The sequence below is a fragment of the Rhinatrema bivittatum genome, chromosome 3, assembly GCF_901001135.1.
Source record: "Rhinatrema bivittatum chromosome 3, aRhiBiv1.1, whole genome shotgun sequence".
Lineage (NCBI taxonomy): Eukaryota > Metazoa > Chordata > Amphibia > Gymnophiona > Rhinatrematidae > Rhinatrema > Rhinatrema bivittatum.
Window position 1 is genome coordinate 536,889,825 of NC_042617.1, and position 12,680 is coordinate 536,902,504.

A 12,680-nucleotide genomic window follows, 5' to 3' on the forward strand; every position below is an offset into this window, starting at 1 on the left:
GAAAGAAAGTGGGCAAGACTATGGACTGATTTAAATGGAAATCAGTTACCACCTGTTATGGTTTTGAGGTGTTTGAGTGGATTCTTGGGTACTGCGGTGATGGCCACTCCCATGGGAAGGAGCCCCTTGAGGAACCGCAGTGCTAGGCTAGACTCTACACACGCAGACACAGAGAATTTGTATTTATTATACAGCTTGATTGTACTGTCCGGGGAGCGGACAGCAATGAGGTAACCCACTAGAAGTAGTCCAGGGGTCCTCAGCAGAGGAGACCAGTCCCACACTCGAGCAGATGACAGGCAATGCAGGGTAGCTGAGGAAGGTCACGGATGAAGACTCCAAGCGCTGAAGCTGAAGATGAGACAGACTGACAGGGATAGTACTCACTGAAGTAGATAGCTGTATTGATGAAGATCCTGGCAGGCAGAGTAGGGAGAGCAAGTCCTCGAGGAGCGAGTACCCGATATCCCAGATAGGTACCTGAAAGACAGCATAAGGGCCCCCGAGAAGCGGGTACCCAGGCTAGCAACGAATAACCCCGAAGGGTAGAGAGAGCGCTTCCTGCGGCAGCTAGGAAGTGGCAGAGCAGCTTAGACCGGAGGCAGTCCAATCCTAGCTAACTCGGTTTGTTAGCAAATGAAGGGCAGGCTAAATACCAGGATGGGATGACGTCACTCGGAGGGGACGCCCCCGAGGTTCCCGCCATGACGTGGATAAAGATGTGGGTGGCGTGCGCACCCTAGGAGGCCCTCAGGAAAATCATGGTGAACACTGTCGCCGTTGCTTTGACGCCGGAGAGAGCGGCATGAAGATGCGGCAGCAGCCATCTTCCCAAAGCTTGAGGAGAGAGAAGGAAGAAAGGTGAGGCACAGAGATGGAAACCGTCTGAGACCGACGGACGCAACACCACCTTAGGGAGGAAATTAGGGCGAGTGTGAAGAACCACCCAGTCATGGAGGAACCTTGTGTAGGGTGAGTAGGTCACAAGGGCCTGTAACTCACTTACCCTGCAAGCAGACGTGATGTCTACTAGGAAAAGAACTTTCCATGTAAGGTATCTGAGTTCGCAGGAGTGCAAGGGCTCAAAAGGAGTGAGCATGAGCAGTGCAAGAACCACATTGAGGTCCCATGCCACGACCGGTGGCCGTAAAGGAGGCTTAAGCTGTAATAAGCCTCTCATGAAGCAACTCACTAGGGGTTGAGCCTTTATTGGGGCATCCTCTATTCCTTGATGGTAAGCAGAGATGGCACTAAGGTGCACTCAGATAGATGATGGCTGGAGACCAGAGGTGCCAGAGATAATCTAACAGACTTGATGTGGGCAAGAAAAGGGATCCAAGCCCTTCTGTGTACACTACAAGGTAAATCTCTTCCATTTAGAGCGGTAGGATTTTCACGTGGAAGGCTTCCGTGAAGCTACTAGGACTTGAGATATGTCACTTGAAAGGTTGAGTGGTTGTAGTATCAGCCTTTCAACATCCAGGCCGTTAGAGAGAGGGCCTGGAGGTTCGGGTGGCATAATTTGCTGTGATTCTGTGTTATGAGGCGAATGGGGTTCTGGACAGAAAGGTCGAGAAGTATGGGAAACCAAATTTGGAGCGGCCAATATGGGGCTATGAGAATCATTAAGCCCCGGTCCTGTTGCAGTTTCACGAGAGTCGTTTATTAGCGGAATCGGAGGATATGCATAAAGCAGGCCTTTGTTCCAGGGACGGGCGAAGGCATCCCTGGCTGGTACTTGCCGGTCCCTGTGCAGAGAGCAGAAGCATTGCAGTTTGTGGTTCTGACTGGACGCAAAGAGGTTGATGGTCGCATGACCCCACCAGTGGAAGATTCTTCTCGCAACTGAGGGATACAGAGACCATTCGTGGGGTTGGAAACATCGGCTGAGGCAGTCTGCCAATGCATTCTGAATGCCTGCTAGATAAGTGGCTCGCAGTAGTACGGAGTGTGACAGGGCCCAGGCCCAAATCTGAGCCACCTCTTGGCAGAGCAGGTAAGAGACCGTGCCCCTTGGTTGTCTGTTTGGATCAGGACAACTTTGTTGGAGAGGCAGTCCTGGAATGCATGAAGGGCGTACTGCATCGCCCGAAGCTCCAGAAAGTTGATTTGATGGGTTGCTTCAGCTGTTGTCCAAGTTCCTTGAGATTGAAGGCCTTGGACATGGGCTCCCCAGGCGTCTGTGGTTAGGGTCACCTGAGGAGCCGGTTGCTGGAAAGGAAGACCTACTTGCAAGTTGGCTTTGTGTGTCCACCAAGTAAGGGACAGACGAAGCTGGCCGGTGATGTGTACCAGGGATAAGTAGTTTGTTGCCACAGATTTTAGAGTCTATTGCGTCACTCTCATGGCTAGGCGCGCCATTGGGGGCAACGTGGACTGTGATGCCATATGGCCGAGCAACTTGAGTAGGTGGCCAGCCGAGGTGGTTTTTCGATGGCAGATAGAGCTAGCCAGGTTAAACAGCGTAATCGCGCGGTCGTTTGGTAAGAATGCCTTGGCTAGTGCCGTGTCCAGTTCTGCTCCTATGAAGGAGAGATGGTGAGACGGTGTCAAATGGGATTTGGAGTAATTGATTAGAAATCCCAATGAGTTTAGAAGCTCTATGGTGAGGCCGAGGGAGTCGAGGGCTCCTTTTTTGGACTGGCTTTTTATGAGCCAGTCGTCCAGGTATGGAAAACGTATACGCCTCTTCTGTGTAGCTGTGCAGCCACGACTGCCAGGCACTTTGTAAACACTCAGGGCGCTGAGATGAGGTCGAATGGCAGGACCTTGTATTGGTAGTGCCTGTGACCCACCACGAATCGCAGATACTTGCGATGAGGAGGAAAGATCGTAATGAGGGCGTATGCGTCTTGAAGGTCCAGAGAGCAGAGCCAATCCCCCTGTTGTAGCAGCAGAAGCATGGTGCCCAGGGAAACCATTCTGAACCGTTCCTTGTGAAGAAATTTGTTCAAGGCACAGAGATCCAGAACAGTTTGGAGGCCGCCGGTCTTTTTTGGAATTAGGAAATACCTGGAGTAGAACCCTCTGCCCTGCTGATTCGGTGGAACTGGTTCCATGGCTCTGGCCGACAGAAGGGTCGAGCGCTCTGACTGGACTGGGTGGGAAGTCCGTGGGTATTTTTGAAAAATTTAGATGGTAACCGTGGGTTATAATGGACAACACCCACTGGTCCGTGGTAATTGGGTGCCAATTTGCTACAAAATGGCAAAGGCGGCCCCCTACTGGATGGAAGATGGCTGCTGCTCTCTGGAAAGAAGTCAAAATCCAGCCGCAGGGCCATCTTGTCGGGCTGGCTGTGGCCTAGTTGTTCTCATTTGGCGTGCCTGTCCCCTCTGAGGTGCCCGAGCTGGATGTGCATGGGATGGAGGAGGGAAATATCTGTGTGGCCTGTAGAATTGTTTCCTGGTGTCCCTATGTGTGCTACTGCGGGCTACAGAGGGAAAATCAGTGGAGACAGTTGATAACTGACGCAGGGTCTCATGATGGTCTTTTAACTGGGCCATTGCATCCTGGATCTTATCCCCGAACAGGTTGTCTCCTGTACAGGGTAGATCTGCAAGTTTGTCTTGCACTTCTGGGTGTAGGTCTGAGGCCTTGAGCCAGGCCCAGCGCCTAGCACTGATACCCGCTGCTGAGACTCTGGATGCTGTTTCAAAAGAATCGTAGGCAGCTCTGATTTCTTGTTTGCCTGCTTCCAGTCCTTTTTGTAGGATGGAGGACAAGGCTTTTTGTTGTTGCTGTGGTAATGTCTCCGCAATCTCCTGGACTTGTTTCCAGAGATTTATATTATATTGGGTCATGTATAGTTGATATGCTGCTATTCGTGCTATCAACATGGACCCTTGGAAAACTCTTCGTCCCAATGCATCTAATGCCTTTTGTTCCTTACCAGGAGGAGCAGAGGAATGTGGACATGATCATTTAGACTTTTTCTGAGCTGATTCCACAACTACAGAATGGTGTGGCAGCTGACTTTTCTGAAAACCTGGGGCTTGTTGGACCAGGTACGTAGCATCTGTCTTCTTGTTGACTGGAGGTACAGTACCTGCATGGTCCCACAGGCGGTGCAAGAGGTCAAGAAGGACTTGTGCACCGGTATTGCCATTATCTCCCTTGGAGCATCTACAATTTGTAAGACCTCCATCTTGTGACAAGAATCTTCTTCCTGCACCAGTTGAAAAGGGATATTCTCAGACATCTCTCTGACAAAATTGGCAAAGGAGAGGTCTTCCAGAGGTGATCGTCTCTTCTCTTCCGGGGGTGAAGGCTCTGAGAGCAACTCCTCAGAAGCTTGTGAAGAATCATCCGTAGATGCGTCTCCCCATGGATCATAGGGGCTTTCCCCGTCCCCTGGAGGACTTCCTGTTGGAGGAAGTATGCCAAAGCCAAAAGGGCAGGAAGGCATCGATGGATATAGCATCAGCACCGAGGAAATAGGTACCGGCATCGAGGGCACTGAGGCAAATGGGGTGCGTTTGGGCACAGATAGCCCCGATGGACCTGGAATGGGTTCCGTCATCTGTGGTTCCTGTAGAGGGATCTAGCCGGGAATCGATTCTTCCTCCTCCGAGGAACCCGGTATTGGTATCGGGACCTGCAGAGGTCTCGATGGATGACTCAGTGCCAGCGAGTCCGGTGGCATGGGTTGAGTCGGCAAGGCACCGATGAGCATATTGAGGCGCTCGAGGAGCAGTGCAAACATCGAGGGAGCTGGATCTAGTGCCGGTATGGGGGGCTGGCGCCGGCGGTGATTGGAAGCCTCGTAGGGCATTCAGCACTGCCTCTTGGACTATGTGGTCCAATTCCTCCTGAGAGGCCGGCATGGGTGGCACAGCAATTTGGGTAGGAGGCAGGCTAGGCATCACCGGAGCTTCCACGGGGGCTCGTGGAGGCTTGGTGCCCGGCACTGGTATCAGTGGGGAGGAGGATGGAGGCTCCTCTTCACAGGCAGCTTGATGGAAGTCGATGCCGTCGCGGTATCGGTGCCAGCACAGGTCTGGGATGCCCGTTATTTGTGCACAACTAGGGCATCGATGGATGTCATGTGAGGGGCCCAAGCACAAAACGGAAATGGTATGCGGGTCCATAATGGACATGGTCCTCGGATACTCGGGACATTTTCTGAATCCGGTCACCATCGTAAAAAAGGCGGGCGCGCGGTCGATGACCATCGAGCACCAATAGAAAATGCCACCGGGAATCGACCACAAACAACGGGGAACACTTACCAAGCGTTGGAGGGAACGATATTCGATGGGGGATCCCGGTGAGGGATTTTTCTAAGAAGTTAAACTTCAAAGTTCCGTGAGGAAAGTTGTGAGAAATTTCTCACAGAGCTCCTAAACCGCGAGGCAACTGCTGCGTGGAAAAAAAAAGAGACTGAAGGGGGACCCCTGGTGGCTACAGGGTTAGTGGCATGCTGGGCATGCTCAGCATGCCAGTCAAAGTTCTAGAAACTTTGACAAAAGTATTCCGTGACAGGGCTCCATCTGATGATGTCACACATATGCGAGGACTACAATCCTGCTTGTCCTGGGAGAAATAAGATCTACTCCTCATGTTCCCCACCAAAGCTACTCTTGCCAATTGGATTCTGTAGGACCTCCACAAGGCAAATTTTTCCAAATGTACTGTGATGCTTCAAATTCAGGTCAACATCTCATCCACAAGACATGTCACACATTTCCATTGTTACATAAAAGAATATGAAATCTGCAGAGAATCACATGTTCCCACTGGGGTTGTGATGCTTGAACCTCAAAATAACCTCTCATGTACAAATCTGAAAATTATTTTCATTATGTTACCCTATAAGCAGAGCCTCCAGTTTCCTGTGGCAGATTTTTCAAGATTCTGCAGGAAAAGTTAGCAAATTCTATGGCAATAATTTTGCATGAAGTTTCATATCTCTCACTATGCAAAAAAAGTTACTTTTTTTTAGATCAAAAACCTTTAAATGTTTAAAAAAATAAAACTATATATAAAATTTATCATGTTCAAAAATCAATTATTTATCAAGTGGAGACATACATGTTACAGATTTTTAACTGTGAAATGTCAATTTCATTTTGAACTAAAATACAGTACAAACATCCTTTTTTTACTTTGAGAAAGTCCTTGTGAGCTTTGAGAATATGAGTTTAAATATATGCTGAATCTACCCTTAGCAGTTTGTCATGTTGTTAATTTCACAGAACAATGTTTGTGCATATGATGGATACTGGATACACATAACAGACACAAAAAAGGGTTTGATTGGCATAAAACTGAAACTTGAGATCAGCCAATAAAGGACTGCTATCAATTCCCACAATTAAATCAGCACTCCTCAGCCAAGTAAGAGAGAGAGCGCTGTCAATTGCGGGATCAAAACTGTGGAATATGCTACCAACTCAATTAAGGCTGCAACAGGACAGAGACAAGTTTAAAGCTGAACTTAAGACATGGCTGTTTAACGTTGCTTACACTGAAAATGAGAAATAGGCATGCACACAACTGTTTAATGCTGCTTACATGGAACATGAGAAAAGCAAAATTGCTTACCTTGTAATAGGTGTTATCCCAGGACAGCAGGATGTAGTCCTCACATATGGATGACATCATTGATGGAGTCCTGGTACGGAAAACTTTCTGTCAAAGTTTCTAGAAACTTTTGACTGGCCCTGTGAGGCCACTGAGCATGCCCAGCATGCCATGATATTCTCTGCCACAGGGGTCTCTCTTCAGTCTCGTATGTAGCAATAAGCTTTAGCAAAAATAAAATAATAAAACGTACTGGACCCAACTCCGCGGGGTGGCGGGTGGGTTTCGTGAGGACTACATCCTGCTGTCCTGGGATAACACCTATTACAAGGTAAACAATTTTGCTTTATCCCAGGACAAGCAGGATGCTAGTCCTCACATATGGGTGATTAGCAAGCTAGAGGCTGAGTCATTTGTAGTGAAGCAACAGAATGTATTGTTGTTGAAAATGAGGCAGCCGAAGATCACAGCAGATTGGATGTAGAAGGAGTTGGGATTAAACTGGAAACAAGTTCTTTAAGACAGATTGTCCATAGGATGAATCTTGTCGTCCTTGCTTGTCCAAACAGTAATGAGCTGCAAAGGTATGAAGTGAACTCCATGTTGCTGCTTTACATATGTCAAGAATTGGCACTGAACGATAGTGTGCAACTGAGGTTGACATTGGTCTAACTGAATGCGCCTTTACTCGCCCTTGGAGAGGAAGGCCTGCTTTTTCATAGCAAAACTGTATGCAATCTGCTAACCAGTTGGATAGAGTATGTTTACCCACTGCTTTACCTGGTTTGTTTGGATCATAAGATACAAAGAGTTGAGTGGATTTCCTGTGGACTGCAGTACGGTCTAAGTAAAAAGCTAGCACACGCTTACAGTCCAAGGTATGTAAGCTCCTAGGTGTGAATGTAAGCTCCTTGGTGTGAATGAGGCCTTGGAAAGAATGGGGTAAACCTATGGACTGGTTCAAGTGGAATTCCTTAACTACCTTAGGGAGGAATTTTGGATGTGTTCGGAAAACCACTCTGTCATGTAAGAATTTTGTATAGGGTGAGTACGTGACAAGTGCTTGCAACTCACTAACCCTTCTAGCTGATGTAATGGCTATAAGGAAGATAGTCTTCCATGTGAGAAATTTAACAACACAGGAATTCATGGGTTCGAAAGGAGAATGCATGAGTCTTGTTAAGACCAGATTCAGGTCCCATTCTGTGACTGGTGGCCGAATTGGTGGTTTAAGTTGGGTTAAACCTCTCATAAACCTGCTGACAAGAGGTTGTATGGATATTGGTGCATCTCCCATCCTGTTATGGTAAGCTGAGATTGCACTTAAATGGACTCTTACAGATGAAGTCTGGAGACCAGAGTCTGAAAGATGGCATAAGTAGTCTAGTAGAGAGGTTGTGGGGCAGGTGAAAGGATCTATATTCTTTTGGCTGCACCACAAAGTAAACCTTTTCCATTTCGAAGAATAGTTCTTTCGTGTTGAAGATTTACGTGAAGCTATAAGCACTTGAGATATATTGGTTGAAAGATTGAGTGGTTGTAAAATCAAGCTTTCAACATCCATGCTGTCAGGGATAGGGACTGAAGGTTGGGATGGCGCAACCGACCCTGATCCTGAGTTATGAGATTGGGAGCTACACCCAGGAGAATGGGATCCCTGATCGAGAGGTAGAAGTGTGGGAAACCATACTTGTCGAGGCCAATACGGGGCTATGAGTATCATGCACCCCCTTGTCCTGTTGTAGCTTCACTAGAGTTTTGGTTATGAGCGGTATTGGGGGATACGCGTATAGAAGGCCTGAATTCCAAGGGCGAGCAAAGGCGTCCTTGGCTGGCTGGTTTTTCTGTTTGTGTAGAGAACAGAATCTGTCCACTTTGTGATTTAGGTGTGATGCAAAGAGGTCTATTGTTGGTTGTCCCCAACTTTGAAATATCCTGGTAACTATTAAGGGATCCAGGGACCACTCGTGTGGTTGGAACAGATGACTGAATTGATCCGCCACTTCATTCTGAATGCCTGCCAGATAAGTGGCCCGGAGAAACATTGCGTGTGTTAGGGTCTATTCCCAAATCTGTGCAGCTTCTTGACAAAGGAGATTCGAGCCCGTACCTCCCTGTTTGTTGATGTACCACATGGCTACTGTGTTGTCCGTTTGGATCAGAACAGTCTTGTGTGAAAGGCAGTCCTTGAACGCATGCAGCGCATAACATATAGCTCGAAGTTCCTGGAAATTGATTTGAAATGTTGCTTCGAGTTTTGTCCAAGTACCCTGGGTTTGGAGATTGTTTATGTGAGCTCCCCAACCCAAAGTGGATGCATCTGTAGTTAACGTTATTTGTGGTACTGGTTGTTGGAAGGGTAGGCCCTTGCGCAAATTGTCCATGTTCGCCCACCAAAGTAGAGAGGAACGTAGCTGGTGAGTTATTTGAATTGGAGAATACAGTGGTTGAATGGCTTGGATCCATTGTGATCTTAATGTCCATTGAGTTACCCTCATGGCTAACCGCGACATAGGAGTAACATGCACTGTGGAGGCCATGTGGCCTAGTAAGGTTAGAAACTGATGAGCTGTTGCTTGTTTCTTTGAATGTAGCGAGTTTGCCAATAGGGAAAGTGTCTTTGCCCGATCCTCGGGTAGAAAGGCTTTTGAGAGGATGGTGTTTAATTCTGCTCCGATGAATTGAAGCAGGTGAGATGGAATGAGAAGATCCTATGGATTTATGTGATTTAGGTTTGCCTTGTGGTGTAAACAAAAGACTCTAGATCCTTTTTCCTTCCCCAAATAAAAACTAAATTTGTCTCTCTCCATTTTGTCAAGCACGACACAGTGACTGCGCCAAAGCACTGTCCTGTGTTATAGGCCAGCACATAATTGGTTATTGGCACCAAAAGTACAGCACAGTAGCTTTATTTGAGCCGAGGGCAAGGGGCAGTAGAACCTGAAGTCTAGATTGTTTGCAGGGACGATTTTGTTGATGTTGATGGAGAAGGAAGAAGCTGAAGGTGAAAAAGATGTTCCATCTTCTCTTGTCGAAGTTTTCTTCCTTTGGGAGTCATCTCTGCACATTGAGGGCAATTTGAGACATCATGTTTCTCCTAAACAGAGAACACACTCGAGGTGTGGATCTATTATGGACATTGTCCGATTACAAACCGGACATTTTTTAAATCCGGAAGCCATTTTTTGTCGACAGCCGTCGATGAAAAGAGGGAAAGAAAATGTGAAAAAAAGTTTTTACTCAAGAATAAAAACGAGAGTGCGATTACACACCAGCCGGTGGAAATCTAAGAGAGATCCCCCTATGGGAGAAAATTTCTTGAGAAATAAAATACTTTTTAGTTAGGTAATACTAAGGAAAAACTCACAAGGCTCCTTGTCCTGCGATGCTCACAGCAGCGCGGAAAAACGAAGATTGAAGAGAGATCCCTGTGGCAGAGAATATCATGGCATGCTGGGCATACTCAGTGGCCTCACAGGGCCAGTCAAAATTTTCTAGAAACTTTGACAGAAAGTTTTCCGTACCAGGGCTCCATCAATGATGTCACCCATATGTGAGGACTAGCATCCTGCTTGTCCTGGGATAATAGACATGCACACAACTTTAATATCTACAGCAGTTTCTTCTTCTTTATTTTTATTTTTTTAAAAATACTAGAAATGTTAAGTCACGCTTTTAGTATTTATTGATTTGATATCTGTTTTATTTTTTACTATTAATTTTTTAACAGCTAATGCGTGTTTTGTAAGTTTCATTCTTTTAATTATTTTAGCTGTTAATTCTTTTATGTCTGATTGTAATTTCATTGCTTTTATGTATTTATTGAAATGTTAACTGCTGTGAAGGCTATGCTGAGACAGCGGTATATAAATTTTATTTATTTTATTTATTTTATTAAGGCTTTTATATACCGACTTTCTTGATACAAATCAAATCAATTCGGTTTACAATGAACTAAGCAGAGTATACAATTAACCAATCAACAAGAGATACGGAGCATACAGTTACATTATAACAAGGAAGCCTTAACTTGGAGTAGGAAAATAAAGAAGGGGTGAACGGAGCAATAAATATATAAATAAAATGAAATAAAATATAATAAATACTATATACAGAAGAGGGGGCAAGGGGCCAACCTCTCTTTAATGGATATTATGCATGAAAAATTTGGAGAGTTTTGTTTACAGAGATGTGTGGTGTACAATTCTAGATATGATAAATAAACCTTGTGAGCAGTAGTGTCAATCATCCAGGTTTCTATGAAGTGAAATTAATGCCATCTCTGCCAGCTGTGGGACACCAGCAGCTACAGACTTTCAAATCCCACCTAGGTCTTTGGCCATATATGTATGTGCAAGAACCTTTGTAAAAAGATGAAATTCTTCTAAAGAGACATCACACCATCCAGGAATTATATCAAAATCATCTTTGGTTTGATTTAAAAGAACTTTGAGGGATCAAACTTCTGACTGCTTTCTCTGTCCATTCCAACCTCACTCCTCCCCTCTTGTTCCCTTCAGGATGGAAGGGCCGGATTAGGGAGTAGAGTGCCTTTTCTCTTTCCGCTGCCTGTTCCAGCATCAGCCTAAACCCTTCTCTCCAGTTCCCTGCAGGCTGCCTGTCAGGGGAGGGGATGAAACAACAAAGAGTACTTGAGACTAAAGATTACACAATGTAGCTTTCTTCAGATAACTTAATTAGGAAGTGGGGGAGCTTCAGATTTATTGATTGTGTAGCAGGTTGAAAATTATGTAGCAACATGTTAATAATGCAGTTTTCTCCTGTGGCCGCAGAATCATGGGAGCCTGAGGGCACTGCTATACCATATTGAAATTTCCTACCAGTGCCATATAGAGTAGGTGCTTCTATTAGTTAAATGAACTAAAGGGAGGATTAAGGTTCATTTTAAGGATCATCATCTATATTCGGTACAATGTATATAATCAACATAATATTTGAATGATGTCACCAAACCCAGGAAAGAGTTATCAAAAAGTAGCAAGCCAGAGACAGAGGTTCTGCCATAAGGTTTGGAAAGTTATTGAAGGGAAGGTGAATACTGATAGGATAAGAGGATCACTTAAAAGAAATGGTGGTCATCTACATGGACACTGTACATTTTACTTTGGGTTCTAAGAAAAGTTGAACACTGTCACAGACATTCTTACCGAGTCTACTTTGCCTTGATTCTTTAAATATTCTTTATAGCGTTGATCAACATACTCTTCATATCTATAAAGAAAGGATGATCTGGTATTATCAGTTAAAGGGAAAAAGCTTCAAAACACAGAGGAAAAAGCCAGGTTGTGAGCATCCTGAGAAATTTCACAACCCATCAAGTCTCCTCAAATACTAAGATCCATGTGTACCACAACCCACACATATAAAGGTCAGCAAAAGCCAAAATCCATGTATATTTTTTACTATTACCAATTCTTCCATTTTTATCACATCTGTGAACACATACATAATGTGATAAGCTGCAATGTGTTGTGTTTGTAGACATAAACAGCAATGCAGTGTGTGAACATTTGTGTTTATTTATTTATTATTTATTTATTTAACGTTTCTTTTATACCGATGACCGTTCGCACATCGCATCGGTTTACAGTGAACAAAAAACCATTGGGCGGAGCCCTTACAAATAACAGATAACATAGTAAACTAGGCAACATATAAATAATATTTGGGAGGAGCCCTTACAAGAAATACAAACATCAATGAGTAAATACTATGGGGATATGCTATGGGATTGAACTATAACAGAAACTATATACAAGTTAGTGCACAGTACCAAATCAGCAGGCAAAAAGGCGTTCATACCAGGATATCAGAAAAACATCAGTTTGAGTTATGACACGCCACCAGATGGCAACCTTAAGGAATAGGCTAATCCAGTCCTGTTTTTTTTCTTATTGCAAGCTTGACTTCTAGTTCTGATTTTCCCATTGATTTCCCTAAGAAAATCAAGACTTCAAATCCATTCATGCACTGGGGCAAAATCAAGATTGAATTGGCCTGTACATTATGATGTGGAGCCAGATGGAAACCCTAGTTTGAAAATATCTATGCATTATAAATGCTATTATTAATATAATTATTAATTTAAGAAAAATATCCACCTGAATGATGCAAACACATTTTTCCTTCTTTAT

The 12,680-nt window shown here is 44.9% G+C and overlaps 1 protein-coding gene across 1 annotated transcript in view; it reads right to left on the reverse strand.

The window, feature by feature from the left end:
- IFT172 (intraflagellar transport 172) overlaps positions 1–12,680 on the reverse strand; it is a 649,332-nt gene that overhangs the window by 109,595 nt on the left and 527,057 nt on the right. Inside the window, exon 38 of the mRNA XM_029596359.1 lies at positions 11,694–11,757. Coding sequence (XP_029452219.1) covers positions 11,694–11,757 — 64 coding nt within the window. The remainder of the gene's footprint in view (positions 1–11,693; positions 11,758–12,680) is intronic.